General features: G+C 33.8%; 2 protein-coding genes across 2 annotated transcripts; both read right to left on the reverse strand.

Annotated features, from left to right (window-relative positions):
• Positions 1-1714: 1714 nt before the first annotated feature.
• Positions 1715-6717, reverse strand: TRIADDRAFT_37422 (expressed hypothetical protein; the record flags this gene model as incomplete). The annotated part of the gene is made up of 9 exons (XM_002111129.1): positions 1715-2402; positions 2504-2648; positions 2760-2887; positions 3016-3075; positions 3221-3305; positions 3378-3498; positions 3678-3732; positions 3866-3989; positions 6581-6717. 9 exons carry the CDS (start codon positions 6715-6717, stop codon positions 2292-2294), a joined length of 966 nt encoding a protein of 321 aa, XP_002111165.1. The 3' UTR covers positions 1715-2291.
• Positions 6718-10838: 4121 nt separating this feature from the next.
• On the reverse strand, positions 10839-13036 carry TRIADDRAFT_22406 (uncharacterized protein; the record flags this gene model as incomplete). The annotated part of the gene is made up of 9 exons (XM_002111130.1): positions 10839-10949; positions 11052-11196; positions 11302-11429; positions 11565-11624; positions 11709-11793; positions 11869-11989; positions 12117-12171; positions 12307-12430; positions 12900-13036. 9 exons carry the CDS (start codon positions 13034-13036, stop codon positions 10839-10841), a joined length of 966 nt encoding a protein of 321 aa, XP_002111166.1.
• Positions 13037-19079: the final 6043 nt, after the last annotated feature.

Consider the following 19079-nt stretch of genomic DNA (forward strand, 5'->3'; position numbering starts at 1 on the left):
CAATCATTAGAAGTGAGCCAGAAATAACAAGGCAGCTTTGTGGTCAGTAAGTGCAATAAATAGAATAATTAATAAGTCCGGCCTCCAGTTTTGAGCTGTTTGTTCGTTGATTTTTATTTATTTATTTACTCTTAAAATACAAGTTGGCCTAAGGATAGTCCAACCGTCTATTTGTCTGTTTGCAGATTTACCTAGAATTCACCTGTAGCATACTAAGAATAAAGTATTGAAGGTGGAAAGCTACTCGGGATCGAATTATGATCTATTAGATATATGTAATGTATCTTTCAGGTTATAGTAGCGGATTCTTATAAAGGGGTCTTATTAGGAGATATCGTATTGTAAAGAGGCTTTAGTGAGGATGGCAGCGATGATGAGGAAAAACAATTCGAAATTAGGGAGTGCTTTGAGTCTACATGTATCATCTAGTTAGAATGCTCATCATGTTCTACGGTTCTTTGTATTACAGTTATGTATTAATTCTATCTTGTAATTATTTTAATATACATATATTCACTATATTATATAATTCCTTGTATTCTACCTATGAATTAATTCAATGAACTCTTGCAAATGTTTGATAATCACTATACGAGTGTACCCGAACGTAGAACCTGTTGTGCGTGCTTGATGAATTATGTAGTGGCGACTGGCGAAATCGCTGTACGTGAAATTAAAGCAGAAGTTCATATGTTAGTATAGTGTACAGATTACATACTGACATATGCGTATACAGTACAGCATCACTATGCATATCTGTCCTAACTATCACTGCAGATACACAGATCCTTGGAGCGATAGATGCGGGATACAATTATATTTTATATAATATAGATTATAGAATTATTTTAGTATACCTATGAATTAACTCAACTCTTGTATATATTCTTACATTCAACATCTTATGTAATTCTTTGTATTGGAAGTATCAATTCAATCAATTAATTTCTATCGTTTAAATGCTTTTAAAGTTGTCTTGTATATCTTATGCAGTTCTTAGAATTCGATTTATAAATTAAATCTTGCAAACATGTTTTAAATTTATATTCAACATTTTAACTAATTCTTTATATCAGGCCTATAAATTAACTTCATACCCACAATTATTTTGGAACCTTATGTTCATAATTTTATATAATTCTTATTACTAGAGCTATAAATTAAATCATATCTTGCAAATTTTTTTAGTTTTATATTCTTAATCTTATATAATTCTTTGTACTACAACTATAAATGAACTCCTGTCTTGCAACTACTTTTAACTTTTTATATTGCTAGTACAATATTATCCTAATTGATATTTATAAACATTACTCGATAGAGAATTTACTAGTGGTCATACAGTACAACACAGTACTTATTATATGGAAATAGTACATATTGACCAGTCTTTAAATCACTTCAGCTATTCCACAGAGCCATAAGTCTAAAAGGCTCACGACTAATTATTATTTAGAAAGTAAAAATCGACTAATGTAAGCGATAACTGCATCGCTAGAAAAAAATAAATCCTCCATATCCTAATAAATAATATAATAAACCGATATAGTATATACTGTAAAGATAGCCAGTGTCAATAATCCTGTACTGCATACACTACACTCAATGAACGATTATACAATATCTCAAAATGAAAATTAGTCAAGAGAGAGCTTATACACTAGCAGAGCAGTAGTGCAAGTTAACTTAGAAATAAAACCTATACTTTATTGCTATTGAAAACTATAGTTTTAATTCAGAACGCAATTTTAAGTTGAATTACTCATTCACATGAAAGAAGTATGCCCATGTCAGACTCATGTCGTATACTGATATCGTAGATGATGCCAGTAAAGTTATGGCAATACTTTAGCTTAAGTCAATATTAAAATATTATAACGTCATCAAGTTGAGTGTTGCTAACTAAAATCGAACACGATCAGATAGCGACTACGGTAGAATAAAATAAATTTTTGAACACATGGAACAAATTTTTTTGTACTAAAAGAATAAGAAAATAAATTGCAAGACATTACTCGTAGTTATGGAATAACACATTTTCTCTAGTAAATTCACTACAGACATCAATCCAAGTGTAAATATTCATCATGACCTAATATCATGGATATCTAGAAACAATGGCATTATATTTTCCACAAGTTACTATTACGTTGCTACAATCACAAGATATGGTCATTAGGCTAAATTGATAGCTGTTCAAGTATCAACTAATATGAATGGCTTGTTGTAGATAGAATGCTATACTGGTACATCTTCAATGATTTGATGTTAAAATTAAGGTTGGTTCCTTCCTAAATATTGCGAAATTTATCAGCAGCTGCCACAAGTCTTCCGGCTATGCCTTTTTCACGAGCACTATGCCCAGAATCGGGAACGACATGAAATTCAGCTTCTGGCCATCTCTAAGGAAATATATATATACATATATGTATTAGAGAAGAAATGTAAAGTTGTGCTATAGTTAACAAATTAATCAGTACTTATTTGTTTATGAATTTTTAACCTTGTGTAGATCCCATGCAGTCTTGAACGGGCATACGACATCATACCGTCCTTGTACAATGACACCAGGAATATGTCGAATCTTTTCGGCGTTATCTAGAACGTGATTTGTACCCTTAAACCATCCGCCATTAACGAAGAATTGACTTTAACCATGAAAACATATCATAAAGAAAGATATTCACAGTCGAATTAATTAATTTTATTATATAATGTAATAATGGACAGTATTAACTTTGACAAAAAATTCAATGTACCACTCAATGCGAGCAAACGCGATGGCGAAATGATCGTCTTCTGCACGAGCAATGACTTCATCGTCTACTAATAATTTTGCTGTTGACATTTCCCATTTACTCCATGCGCGTGCACATCGTAATTTGACCTGTATATTATGTAAGGTATATAAATCCAAACAATTTCGTTCTGGTATACTAAACATTGCGATGTAGCTACTACTTCTAGAGAATTTGATAAAAAAATGCTGACGTAGATGTGGTAGTTTGGCCTTACCTCTTCGTCATTGCCAGTCAAACGGCGATGATATGCACCCATCAAATCTCCGCGCTCAACCTTAGTACATCAAATTTTATAATTAATGTTATTGATCGAAATAGCTTTCGCTTATCACTATCAGGAAAAGGCATTGAGCATTAAGCATAGGTAATGTCATTGCTCTACGTGCTCACGAAGTTGCATAGCGCTATTAAGATATAACCTCAGGTATTGGTTCAACGAATTCTTCGAAAAAATCAGGGAAGAGAGTCGATGCCCCTTCTTGATAAAACCATGTAATTTCCTTTCTATATTCAGTTAGAAATTTCATATGGTGAGTAAAATGATCGCTAAAGAAAGTTCATAGCTATATCCGCTACCTTCTAAGCGTAAAAATTCCCCTAAGAATGAGCGCTTTAACACGATCTGGGTGTTCTTCAGCGTAAGTCAAAGATAGTGTTGATCCCCAGCTTCCGCCAAAAACAACCCATTTTTCTATTCCTAGAATGAAATAAATTTATGACACAATTTAATAGGGTATTATCCTACTACACATTTAACAAAATTTTCTTAACAGCTCTTTCTTCACGTTGAGTGTGGATTCTACAGATCATTTCTAATTGATAGACCAGGGCATAGCATCAACTCATGTCATAACTTACAACTTATTATAAACGAACCTAAATGCTTTCGTAGAGATTCAATATCTTCAACAAGAGTCCACGTCGTATTGTCCTAATTCGAGATTTAATTCGTATTTACAGTTAGGTTAGTCTCATGATCAATTCTAAATCTTCTGTGTGATATCTATGTAATCAATTTCTTGATGTATTTCGTGATATTAAATGAGCAATAAATTATATTTTACTTGTAGTTCAGCAAAAGGAGTTGATTTCCCACAACCTCGCTGATCCATTAAGATAATTCTATAGCTCTCTGGATCGAAATAGCGACGATCATTTCCAGAAGTTCCACCTCCGGGGCCTCCATGTCTAGTAATTTAATTAGCAAAAGTTAGATACATTCATAATTATATATATATAATTATTAATAGTTCATTGTGTATGTTAAACATTAGATTCTATCATGATGATTTCTGTGTACTCTGTGCCTTCATGGCTATTTTATATATTTGTGGAAATAATCTAGTAGACGAAACTGATCTTAAAAATTGATATCGCATCAACTTGTTTCATCCATTTTTAATTCATCTGCTGTAATAAAGGCCATCGCGTGATAGGTAAGGATGCTAAACAACTGAACGAATATTACTTTTACTGTGAGTAAATTTAGAACCATTTGATATATCCTTACCTTTCAAGGTATGATTATAGAGCTTGCGTCAAGAATAATGTATAGGTAATGCAACGAGCAAGGTATATAAGTTGCATGTGCAATAAAACTTACACGTCGTTAATGGAGTTAATTGCTCCAAACATTGCAGATTTGGATTTAACTGGCTATATAAAATAAATTAAAGGATCACACAGGCCAATAATGTCTTATTACGGCTTATTGTACAGTATCATCGAGTCAAGTATAAGTATCTTGATTTTAGAAATGGTTGTAATTATTGATGCAGTCCAGTTCATGTCATTGAGATTGCTCTCTACCGCTACTACCAATTTCATCAGAGAGATCTAAAAATGATTGGATTGGATGAAAATGTGTCCTTTTTCCTCAACTACTGCAGTTGATTTAACGACTGATTAGATTTTAGCTGCTTACTTTCATCGCAAGTCTACAGGAGGGATTTATCGAAAGGTATAGACAGGAAATGGATCCATATTCCCCTCAATTATTGCTGATTTACTGATTTAGTATTAGAACTAGATTTTTCTGGTTTCTTACTTCATTTTAGTCTCATTAATGCAATCTACTTACTGTATTAGAAGAAAATGTGTCTGTATCTATTTTTTTTCTCAACTGCTACGGATTTGATGACAAGAATGGATGTTGGCTTCTTAGTTATTGCAGTACTTTGAGAAAGATTTACTTAACGCCTTAGAAGGAAATGTGTCCAATTCTTCTTCATAGGCTGTAGCTATATTGATTTCAAGAATGGACATTTGACTACTTACTGTACACTAGCTATCGTAGTTCCTTCAGAGCGACCTACTTCCTACATTAGAAGGAACTGTCTCCATTTTCCCTTAACGATGTACTACTAATTTAATGTCAGGATTGAATTTTTGGGTTTATTGCTTTAATATAGTGTTATTAGAGTGATTCACTTGCTGCATTGGAAAGAATATATCTTCATTTTCCTCTCAACTATGAACTATTGATTGATGTCAAGAGTCAATTTTCAGTTTCAAACTTTATCGTACTGTAGTTGCATCAGAGCGATCTATTCAAAGCATTAGAAGAAAATGCCTCCATTTTTTTCTCTGCTATGTGTTACAGATTTGATGTCAAGATTGGACTTTTGGTTTCTTACGTTATTGTAGTTCAATCAGAGAGATCTACCTACCGCATTAGAAGGAACATGTCTCCATTTACTCTCAATTATGAATTACTGATCGGATGCCATTAGTGAAATTTTCAATTTTTTCCTTTACCATGGTTGATCAGAGCGATCTATTTACAGCATGGAAGGAAATAACGATTTCTCTTTCCCTCAACTATGTACTACTAATTCGATGGTAAGATTGAGTTTTGGGGGCTCTTTACTTTACTATAGTTTCATCAGAGAGATTTACCTGCTTTGCTAGAAGGAAATAGCTCTATTTCTTCCCCTCACCTTCCCTATTCTGAATCAACGGTTGAATGTCAAGAGTGAATTTTTCAAATTTTCTTACTTGACTTTGGTTGATCAGAGCGATCGATTCACGGCACAGAAGGAAAGAAAGATCTCTACTTTCCTCTCAACTATGTCCAGTACTATTAATTCGATGTCAAGATTGATTATTTTTCGGCTTTTTACTTTATTGGACTTCCACCAGAGATCATTTATTGCATTAAAAGGAAAATTCTCCATTTATCCCCTCCATTCGTCCTGATTGAATTTTTTTTGATTCTTATTTCATTGTCATTCTATCAGAGAGATTTAGCTAATGCATTTTGGAAAGAAATGTCTCGTTTTTTTCCTGAACAGATATGAATTGAATGTCAAGATTGGAATTTTTTAGCTTCTTATTTTATTATAATCCAGTCGTTTAGATCTACCTATTGCTTTAACAAGGACATGCGTTCCCTTAACTAATACTGATTTCAATCATGGCATTACTCCTGGAAGACTAACTTACACATTAACTACGAATTGGAATAAGGATTTCTATAAATTATAATCAAATAATCGCAAAGAATAAATCTGGTGCTTCCAGCTAATTACAGTAGTAATAGGAAGGAGGTAATATGTGATTTAGAATAGTCTATTAAGCTTCATAAAGTAAAGTAAAGTGATTGTAGATGATGGATGGTATGATAAAACGGTGCAATTCATTACCGTGTAGTTATGTCTAATCTTGCTATAGTACATGGCCAAAAGCTGCTATCATCATGCTGGTCTATCCAGCATCCGGTAATTTACTTTTGCTTTACTTTACGTCTCATTTAGAGAAGGATTAAGCAATTAACTTACAGAAAGATCACCGGATTGCCTGATGCATTGCCGCTCTGCTCGTAATAAATAGTATGGAGATCGGAGACTTTCAAGAAACCAGTATCATAAGGCTCGATCTCAGGATAGAGGTCGGGTAATACTTCTATGCTTGCCATGATGGTTACTTTTGGAAACAAGGTAATTGGAGATCGTGATATTGCGTGCTAATAATCCAACGTGAGGAGGAAATGAAGATCGAGGAGACAAGGGACGGAATTGCTCAAGAGATTACGTAATTTACCCGTGGTAGTGAGAAACACTCGCTAGCTTTCAAGTTAAATAAATACATAAGAAATCTACCAATTATAATTATGTTCTATTTCGAATGGACTGATCATTATTATTCAACTATCATCATCATCATCTAATTATTTATTCAAGACCATGTGCAAAATGACTTGTCACTGTTGTTGCTTCTATTGCTGATGTACCAGTGTCGATTCGATTATCCCCGATGGCTGAGAATGAGTGAAAAGTTGCAACACTATTTTGCACACGATGCTCGTTTACACCGCGATAGAACCGACCGATTAGAATTATGTTTCATCAACCAAGAAATAGGATCAGCGATTCTAGACTGGTATTCTGTAGATTAACAAGGTTTAGGATAGCAGTCTATTTAAATCAAAACGAACTATCCATGCTGTCTTCGAGATTGCTGCAGATACACTCGTATTGTATACCAAGTATGGCCATGTTTAGAGATTAGTAAGATTGTGATCTTACTCACCTCTAAATATTACTTTTATTATCCATCATACTACAGAAATTGACAGCAAAGGCGATCCATCTCTTTCTTTCTCTATTTGACTACTTTGCACATATTGGCTGGCTATGATTAATGATGAAGAAATCGATTGCAAAAGCTATCGATCCATCATGTTTGTAGATCATCATGAAGGCTTTTCCCTGCAACCTGGATCGTAGAATAAGTAGACTCTATACAGTTATATGCTTTAAAGTGGGTAGTTTGCGCTGCAATGGAACTGTGGTGTGCAAAATCACCTACTGCTATTGGACTTGCTTTCTACTACAGTGGTATCAATCAAGACTATAGCAGACGCCTTGAAGAGGTGACATTTCATTTTGCACACAGTATAATCTTGTGTTGCAATACTTAGGTCTAGTTGACGCTTTGAATGGGTGACATTTCATTTTGCACACAGTACATTCTTGTGCTTCATCGTATGATATTGGCTTTTGCAGTCTAACCTTAACCTCCTATTCTTCCAATTGCTGAGTTGTTAACAAGGTAAGCGAAAGGTTACCTCAAGCATTAGCTAGTTATTCTAGATCTTCCATTGACCAGCAAGGTAAATTACTGCAGTTCAATTTGGAGATTGGAATCAGTTGGTGTTAAACCACGATAGAAGTGTAAACACCTATCTCAAGCGAATGAATTGAGAGCTGCAGCTTAGTTATGCCATGAATAATGCACAACAATATTCAACCATTTCAAGCAACATCAGTCTACTGTAGTGCTAGCCAAAATGGCCAATTATGGGGGCTTATATAGAATGATAGTTGCGTTCGCTTGGATTATATCGAGGCTTATCCATCAATTGTTTCAAATGCTTCAATAGTCACATTAATAAACCCTCAACTAGGATAGAATAGTATAAAATCATAATTCGATTCATCCCTCGATATACTGCAGGCAAACGTCAAAAATGGATGCCTTGAAATTGTACCTGCTATCATTAATATTATCAGGTAAATCGGATCATGGATTACCATGAGAAATATTTAATGGTATGCATGAGTTTATGTTTACTGATCAGTCGATTTTAAAGTTTCTACTTTAATATGGACAGGATCTAAAAAATGGCATTAATTCATCTCTTAATATTACGGTAGACAGATATAGAAAGTTAAGCCGTTGAGGGTTGTAACTTGTTATTACCGATAATTATCGGATAGGTCAGATCATGGATTACCGTTATGGTTATTGGCATTCGATATAATTTGGATTCCTCTAATCTATCGATCACATGTTATATTTCTATTTTAGTATTGATAAAAATTAGAAAATAAATGGTGATAATAGTTCATCTCTTGATATTGTTCTAGACAAATATCGAAAATTTAATATATAGAGAGCTGTAACTATCATCAATATGATCGGGTAAGTTAGATCATCAGTTAACTATATTATCGCTATTCGAATTCAATATTGTGAATTTGCTTTATATTTAGGCCAGACCAGATTCTGGATAGCCTACTCTACATGTATTGATCAGATTTCAAACATTTCATTTTATTATCGATAGAATACGCGTACAGTAAATATTGGCATTAATTCATCCCAGGATAATACCATAGATAAACATCGAAATAAATGCGCTAAGAGATGTAGTTTGCCATTTATCATTATCGGGTAGGTCAGATCAATGATTACTATTATTATTGCGATAAACATTCATTGGTATGGATTCTTCTACGACTCTGAATCAATTAATTTAAATGTTTCAGTATTAATACCCATGCAGCTAAAATGTACTTATAATACTAATTCATATCTTGTTATTACTATAGGCAGACACCGAAAAGTTGTGCATTGAATGCAATGCAATGTCAATACCTCTGCACACCTTGTATCCATGGATAGATATAGTACTTTCAGCTCATTACAATAGCAATAGGAAGAGAAGCACTATGTGATGCATAATACGTAGTCTGTTCAGCTTCATATAGTTTTTCAGTAAGTGGCAGTGTTTTGATTTCGGAGTGAATAAAAAGCAAGATGCACTAGTAGATGATGGCTGATCTACAATAATAAAGTCAAACGATACAAGCTGCCATCGTTATGCATATCGTTCCACCATCCGGTTAATAGTTTATTTTTGCTTTACTTTACGCCTAATTTAGACAAGGATTAAGCAATAAACCTACAGAAAGATTACCGGATTGCCTGATACATTACCGCTCTGCTCGTAATTAATGGTATGGAGATTGGAAACTTTTAAGAAACCAATATCATAAGGCTCGATCTCAGGATAGAGATCATCCAATACTTCTAAGCTTATCATGGGGGATTCTATCACTTAGCAATCGACGTGATTACCGGTAGTGGTAACGCTTGCTAGCAATCCAAGAAGAGGAGGAAATTGGAGACTAAGATGGCAAGTGACGAAATTGCTCAAGAGATTACGTAATTTACCCGTGGAAGTGAGCAGTACTCGCTAGCTTTCAAGTGAAATAAATAAATAAATAAATAAGGAGTGGAGAACAGATGGACATGTTTCAATATATTATTCTTTATTGTTCTTCATTAATTATAATTAATTATTCAAGACCTTGTGCAAAATGATTTGTCACGCCTGTTGTTTTTTGCTATGGTGTGCTCTGTCTATTCTATTTGCATGATGAATGAGGATGAGTTGAAAGGTGTCAGAATATTCTGCACGCAGTGGTAGTTTATACCGCCATAGAACCGATGGATTATACAATATTCGGCAGTATTCAATGAACTGAAGAATTGGATCAAGGATTCTACTTTCGAATTCTATGGTTTAACAAGGGTTGGGATAACGATCTATTCGAATAAAAACTAGCTATCCATGCTGTCCACCACGTTGTTCTGTATAATCAGCAATACTGTATTAATTAATACTAGAATGTCGGAGAAGTCGGATAATGGATTACCGTTTAGTAGTATTTAATAGTACTGTATACATGCATGAGTCTACGTCGATTTCAATGTTTCCATCTTAATATGGATTGGATCTAAAAATGGCAATAATTCATCCCTTAATATTACTGTAGAAAAATATTGAAGGTTAATGCCGTGAAGCTGTAGCTAGCCAATAGAATTATAGTAAACTTTAACTCAAATTAATGCTAATATATTGTAATGCAGTCAAGTTTGTGGAGTATTGCTAATTAAAATTGAATACAATCAGGTAGTGACCAAAGTGGAATAGAATAAACTTTTTCGACTCACCAAACAAGTTTTACTTCTAAAAGGAGAAAGGAATCAATTTTAACATAATTGCAGATAAAGCATCTTCTCTACGAAACTCCACTATTCAGACTTTAATGCAAGTCTAATAAATATGTACGATGAAATTAATATCATAAATATATCGCTACTATGTTGATGCAATATTGTTGTACGACCGTTAGGTCGAATTAATAACTATTCAAGTAGCATATAAATGCTCGCTACCCATAGTATACTACTAGTGGTCATCTACAATTCTTCATCAATTGATGTAAAACCGTAGCTGTTTCCTCTCTAAATATTACGAAATTTATCAGTAGCCTCTATAAGTCTTCCGATTATCCCACGTTCATATTCACTATGTCCGGCATCGGGAGCTATATGAAATTCAGCCTCTGGCCATGCCTAAAGAAACATGGATATATTAGATTGAAAACGTAATATAGAACTTCCACTTCTTCGTAATGAACCAATTAAGAAGCACTGATTTGTCTATCAAATTTGAACCTTATGCAAATCCCGTGCAGTCTGGACAGGGCATATGACATCATACCGTCCTTGCACAATGACACCGGGAATATGTCGAATCTTTTCCACGTTATCCAGAATGTGATTTGCACTCTTAAACCATCCGCCATGAACGGAAAAATGGCTTCAATCATAAAAACATACCGTAAAGAAAGACAGTCGTGGTCGAGTTAATTTTATGATACAATGTCATGATCAACAATATTAGCTTAGCGAAAACTTGATGTACCATTCAATACGAGCAAAAGCGAGAGTGAAATAATCGTTCTCAAGGAGAGCGAAGATTTCTTCATCTACTAGCAAACTTGATATTGCCATTTCCCATTTACACCAAGCACGAGCACATCGTATTTTAACCTGTATGTAATGAATATAGTTAGTATATAAACTAAGATGATTTCGTTCTTTACGAACTAGCAGTATCGCGATGCACTTACTGCATATGGAGAATTGATGTAAAAAGCTGACGTATAAATAGTAGTTTGGCCTTACCTCTTCGTCATTGCCAGTCAAACGGCGATAGTATGCACCTATCAAATCTCCACGCTCAACCTTCGTGTATCAAATTTTATAATCAATACAAACGATCGAAATAACTTTCTCATCATCATAAAAAGTGTTGAGTACTGATATTACCTCAGGTATTGGTTCAACAAATTCTTCGAAATAATCTGGAAAGAGAGCTGATGCTCCTTCTTGATAAACCCATGTCACTTCTTTTCTATATTGAGTAAGAAATTTTCATGTTGTGAGTAGGATTGATCACTAAATGAAAGGTAATCACTATATTCACTACCTTCTAAAAGTAAAAATTCCTCTGACAATGAGCGCTTTAACATGTTCTGGGTATTCTTCAGTGTAGATCAAAGATAATGTTGATCCCCAACTTCCACCGAAAACAACCCATTTTTCTATCCCTAGAATAGAAAATTTATTTACAATACAATTAAACAAAGTATTGTCTCACTCCATAGCTACCCAAAATTTCTTAACAGCTGTTTCTTCACCAAGTTAGTCATAAATTACAACTTGTCATAAACGAACCTAAATGCTTTCGTAGGATTTCAATATCTTCGACAAGAGTCCAAGTGTTATTATCCTAATTGAGAATTTAATTCATGCTTTAATCAGTCTCATGATAAATTCTAAATCTACTGTGTAATATCCTTGCAATCAATTTCGGGATGAATTCTGTATTCCGTCAAGTTGAGTAAGTAATAAATTTATATCTTACTTGTAGTTCAGCGAAAGGTGTTGATTTTCCACTTCCTCGCTGATCCATCATAATAATTCTATAGCTCTCTGGATCAAAATAGCGACGATCATGTTCAGAAGTTCCAGCTCCAGGGCCTCCGTGTCTATTAATGATAATTAATCAGTAAAAGGTAGAATAGTTTTATTATGCAAATGTTACAATCTATCATGATCATTTCCGTTTACTCTATGTCTTCCAGGCTACTTTATAGTTGTAGAAAGAACTGGAAGATAAGAGCGATCAATCTCATCGATATAGCAACAACATATTCACACAATTTCAATTTTAATTTATCTATACTTTATGATAAAAAGAGATAATGTGATAGCTAGAGATACAATATCCAAATAGCCAGGGAATTATGACTTTTATCGTGGGTAAATCTAAAACCTTTCTGATGTATTTGTGCTTTACTAGGATTAATTGCAATGTTCACATCAAGAATAATTTATAGGCAATGAGACTAACATTGTATATAAATTAGATAAAGGATGATTACGACTATAGATTACGTTTATCTATGTTACGCAATTACGGCTAGTTTAAAGAATGATTAAGCAACTTTAACCTACAAAAACATCACCGGATTGCCTGATGCATTACCACACTGCTCGTAATAAATAGTATGAAGATCGGAGACTTTTAAGAAACCAGAGTCATAAGGCTCGATGTCAGGATAGAGATCTGGTAATGCTTGTGAGTTTGCCATCGTTGATGGTGTAATGTTATATCTGACTCACAAGGATTGTGTAGACAGGTTGAGGATGAAGGAAGGAGTTTTCTTGACAGCTTAATTACTGATGGTTACTCCAGCAGTCAGCGGTATAGAAAGAAAGTAAACCTTTAACCGTGATAATATCGTAATAAGGATAAGACTTCCATATATATATATATATATATATATATACAGCATGTATAGCTATAACTCCTAGATATCGTTGTCTCTGATTGGCTATCATGTTTAGTACAAGATATGATAGTTATAGTAAACCACTTACAGAACGCACTGTCATAGATGGTGTAAAGTTAGAAACAAAGCGATCGCAGGTGGTGATATTTACTTGCTACCAATCCAAGGTGGCCAGTGTAACGAGGGACTAGTAAGAGAAATACTCACAAGTCTTTGCTGTGATATTAATTAAATTAAATAAATAATCAATTATGCTTATAGTATGTTGTATTATAACTATGTCCCTGCTTGGATTGTCTCTTTATCGAGTCAATGAGAGTATTGCATGTCTTTCTATTAACTTAGTGCACAAATGCACGTACGTGATTTTCTGTGTCTTGAGAACAAAGTTCTTCATTCCCTCTATCATGGACGACTAAAAATGACTAGTGATATCTAGTAGCCCTTTGCTCTATCTACTTTCGTGGATCTCATTAATCTTACCTAAAGTCAGCTTATTAAATCTCCATAAATACTACCAATCCCCTTACTATTACAAGGAGGAAATGGAGATTTACGTATCGAGTGACGAGATTGCTCTCATTGTCATGGTATCTATAGCGGCAGGCACTCGCTAGCTTACAATAAAAATAATAAGGGAATATAGAATTCATTAATTTGGAATTATTATCAATTATTCGGTGACGAGATTACTTAAGAGAATATGTTATACGTAGTTTTAATTATACTAACTATAAAATAACGAGGGACTAAAATGAATTAATTTGAAATTTTCATCAATTATTCGTAAATAGATCAGCTGATACCCTGTACAAAATAGCTTGTCGTTCTTGTAGCTTCTATTTCTATTATTATAGCGTCTATTCTTGACGAGGATAATTCGAAGAGGTGGCAGAATAGCTGCACACAATGATTAACTATTATTTTAACCGCAATAGAATGGATGGATTATATACTCAACAATTGCGTCAGGAATGATATGCTTGTATTCTGTAGTTGAACAAGAGTTGGGAACTTAGGATAACAGTATGTTTCAATGCCGTCTATTGTGGCAAAAGCCTTACTAAAATTAATAGAAAATATAGAATTAATTAATTTGGAAAGATCATCAATTAGTCGTTAAAGGATTAGGTGAAGTCTTGTGCAAAATAACTTGTCCTGCCTGTAGCTTCTAATTCTACTGTTATACTGAGTACTCTTGATGAGGAGGGTGAATCGAAGAGGTGGCGGAGTATTCTACACACTCTGATTATTTAAACGGCCGTAGAACTGATGGATTATAAAATCAACAATTGTATCTAGAAATTATATGTTTGTGTCCAGTGACTGAACAATTGCTAGGAATGTAGAATAGCGGTATATTTTTATTAATGTGGTCTACAGTATTGTGGCAGAGGGGCACTCGCTAGCTTTCATTATACTAACTGTAAAATAACTAACTCCCTGTTCTTACGCTCACTGGCTAGTTCATAAGATAAACAAGAGGTTGTTTTCAACTTTAGCTAGTCTTTTCTGATCTTCCGTTGATAAACAAGGTAAATTGCTGTAGTTCAATTTGGAAATTAGGATCAATTTGTATTCAACCTCGGTAGAACCGCAGTACCGTCCGGTAAATCATGTCTTAAATAATGATGGCTGCTATCAAATAGATTATACCAATGCCTATCCATCAATCGTTTCAAATGCTTCAATCTTAACATTAATAAAGCCTTAACTGGTATAAAATTATATAAAATCATGATTTAATTCGTCCATTGATATACTATAGGAAAACGTCAAAAGTCAAAGCCTGAGTGTACCTACTATCATTAATATTAGAAATGTCGGGTAAGTTAGATCATGGATTACCGTTTATTATTATTTTAATAATATACTGTACATGAGTCTACGTCCATCAATCAGTTGATTTCAATGTTTCTATCATATGAATTGGATCCAAAATGGCATCAATTCATCCCTTAATATTACTGCAGACAGATATCAGAATTTAATGCGGTGAAAGCTGCAGCTAACCAGAAAAGTTATAGTAATACTTTGACTAAAATTAATTCTAGTATATTGTAATGCAGTCAAGGTTGTTGAGTATTGCTAATTAAAATCGAATATAATCAGGTAATTGTAACATTATGATCTTATATAGAAGATGCCTAGTATAGTAATATCCTAATATACGAATGCTTATTATATACCATTTAAGTACTGTATTGCATTACATTCATAATGTACGACATCATGACGACATATAGACGACATGCTATACATATAAAGACATTATCTCAATCTCATCTAAAACCTATAAATACCCTTGTAAGCTAACTCGTTAGTCAGTTCCTACATTCCTGCTATCTCAAATACCTTATCTATAACAACCATATCATTGATAGCCTATAACTTGTATCTCAATAAAATCCTTTATACCTTCTATCATCGTCTACCTTAAAATACTTTACGCTACTTAAAGAAGATATTATTACAGTAATGACCAATGTAGAATGGAATAAACTTTTTCGACACACCAAACAAATTTTATTACTAATAGAAGAAATTAATCCATCAAAAAAAAGTTTATTTGCAGAATAAAACATTTTCTTTACTAAATTCCATTACACAGACGTTAATGCAAGTCTAAATAATCGCGATGAAGTAAATGTCATGAATATTTCACTACTATATTGATGCAACATTATTGTAGGGTCATTAGGTCGGATTAATAACTATTCAAGTAGATAGTATATTATACTGGTACATCTTTCATCAATTGATGTTAAAAACGTGGCTGTTTCCTCTCTAAATATTACGAAATTTATCAGTAGCCTCTGTAAGTCTTCCGATTATCCCACGTTCATAGTCATTATGTCCGACATCGGGAACAACATGAAATTTAGCCTCTGGCCATGCCTAAGGGAACATGCATATGTTAGAATGAAAATGTAGAGTAGAACTACAACTTCTTTGTAGTGAACAAATTAAGAACAGCTCATTTGTCTATCAAATTTGAACCTTATGCAAATCCCGTGCGGTCTGGATGGGACATATGACATCATATCATCCTTGCACAATGGCACCTGATATATGTCGAATCTTTTCCACGTTATCCAGAATGTGATTTGTACTCTTAAAATATCCGCCATGAACCATGAAATGGCTTCAATCATAAAAACATACCGGATAGAAAGACAGTCACTGTTGAATTAATTTCAATATATAACGTTATGATCGACAATATTAACTAGGCGAAAACTTGATGCACCATTCAATATGAGCTAAAGCGAGGGTGAAATGGTCAATTTCAAAGAGAGCGAGGACTTCTTCGTCTATTAATAGTCTTAATATTGACAATTCCCATTTGCACCATGCACATGTATATCGTATTTCAACCTATATGTTAAGTATAGGATATAAACCAAAATGATTTCGTTTTCTACAAACTATCAATATCGCAATGCCGTTACCGCATATAAAGAATTGGTTATAAAATGCTGACGTGTGAATAGCAGTTTGGCCTTACCTCTTCGTCATTGCCAGTCAAAGGGTGATAATATGCACCCATCACGTTCTCCACCCTCAACCTTCGTATATCAAATTTTATAATCAATACAAATGATCAAATTAACTTCTCATCAGGATTGATCATACTGCTCACGTAAAGAATAATATACTGGCAATGAGACTAGCATCGTATACAGTATAAGTTAGACGAAGTATGACCACGGCAACTGTATTTGATATCATGTTGTATAATTTACCAGTCGTCAATCGAGTTATTCTAAACACTGCAGAATTGGATTTATAGTAATTGGGTATATGCAGTAAATTAAAGGATCACACTGGTCAACTATATCTTAATGGATTACTGCATTATTGCAAAGTATAATTTTGTCAAGTACCAGTATCTTTATTTTAGAAATGATTATAATGATTAATGCAATCCAATTCTTGTCAGTGGGGTTCTTCTACCACTACTATCAATTTCATCAGAGAGATTTAAAATATTGTATTAGATGGGAATGTGTCCTTTTCCCTCAACTACTGCAGCTGACTAAATGTCAAGATTGGACATTTAGCTCGTTACTTTATTGCAATTCTATTGGGAGATTTATGTAAAGCAATAGCAGGAATTGTCTCTCTACAACTACTGATTAAGTATTCGGATTGGACTTTTTGATTTTATACTTTATTTTAGTATTATCAGAGTAATCTCCCTAATATAATCTGGTAAAATGCGTCTGTATCCATTTTCTTTTCTCATCATCTACTAATTTGATATCAAGACTGAATTTTGATTTCTTTATTGCAGTTCTCTTAGAGAGATTTACTCAATGCATTAGAAGGAAATATATCTATTTTCCCCTCAACTAACACTTATTCGACGTCAAGATTTACATTTTAAATCTTCTTATTTCGTTGAGATTCGATCAGAGATTAAAATATTGTATCTTAGAAAGAAATGGCTCATTTTCTCTAAATAATACGTTACTGATTCAATACTAGGGTTGAATTTTTGAGCTTCTCACTTTACTGTAGTTTAATCAGCGAGATCTATTCATTGCATAAGAAAGAAATACCTCTACTTTCCCCCCCCCTTTACTAGTACTGATTCGATGTCCCGAAGCTCTAACAGTTGCTAACGTAGCAAATAGTAAACATTACTTTAGAGCAACAATTTGTAAAAAATAATTCATCAGATGTGATTTAAATTAGTCTAATTCCTTATATAATATGCTAACAATGCTCCAATCATCACTACTGCCAATCCATCATACACAATTATGGCTAGTTTAAAGAATGGTAAAGCATTCTTAACCTATAGAAAGATCACCGGATTGCCTGATGCATTGCCACACTGTTCGTAATAAATAGTATGAAGATCGGAGACTTTTAAGAAACCAGAGTCATAAGGCTCAATGTCAGGATAGAGGTCTGGTAATGCTTGTTACTTTGTACCATCGTCGATGGTACAAAGTTAGAAACAAAGCAATCTCAGGTAGTAATATTACTTGCTACCAATCCAAGATGAGGAGGAAGAAATGGAGATTTAGGTACCTAGTCACCAAATTGCTCGAGAGATTACGTTATACATTACTAATAGCAGAATAACTATGCTAGGGAATAGAATTAATTAATTTGGAATTATCATGAATTATTCATAAATACTATAGATCAGGCGATATCCTGTGCAAAATAACTTGTGGCTGTAGCTTTTATTTCTGGTGTTACACTGTCTATTCTATTCTTGATAAGGATGAATTGAAGAGGTAGCAGAATATCTTGCATACCGTGATTATTTAAACAGCAATAGAACTAATGGCTTATTTACTCAACAATAATGCGTCAGGGATGATATGCTCGCATTTTATGGTTAAATAAGGGGTTAAGGACTTCGGATAACGGTCTATATTAATACACTCCTCTATCAGTAATCGATACTGTCCTTGAAATAATTCTAGAAAGGGACAGTAAAAGCGATCATTCTCTTTCTTTTTTGGCTACTTTGGACAGGTCTACTAGCGATCCATAACGTAGAAATGGATAGCAAAAGTCATCATCAATCCATCATAATTGCGATACTTGTAAGCTATCTTGGAGGCCTGTACTATTTTTACTCTAGTAAATAGAACAGTATTATTTTCTATACAATTTTGTGCTTTAGAAGGAATGGTTTGGGCTACAATTGATCTGCTGTGTGCAAAATGAGCTGCCACCCCATTTGACTTCCTCGCCTAGCTTAGCCCTATTATCAGTCCTATGAATGACCCCGAAACAAGTGACATTCCATTTTGCACGCTATACTATACTGTATTCCCTCAATGGTAGAAAGGAAGGCTGTAGCTTATATAGTCTA

The sequence above is a fragment of the Trichoplax adhaerens genome, genomic scaffold (genome assembly GCF_000150275.1).
Source record: "Trichoplax adhaerens TRIADscaffold_3 genomic scaffold, whole genome shotgun sequence".
NCBI lineage: Eukaryota > Metazoa > Placozoa > Uniplacotomia > Trichoplacea > Trichoplacidae > Trichoplax > Trichoplax adhaerens.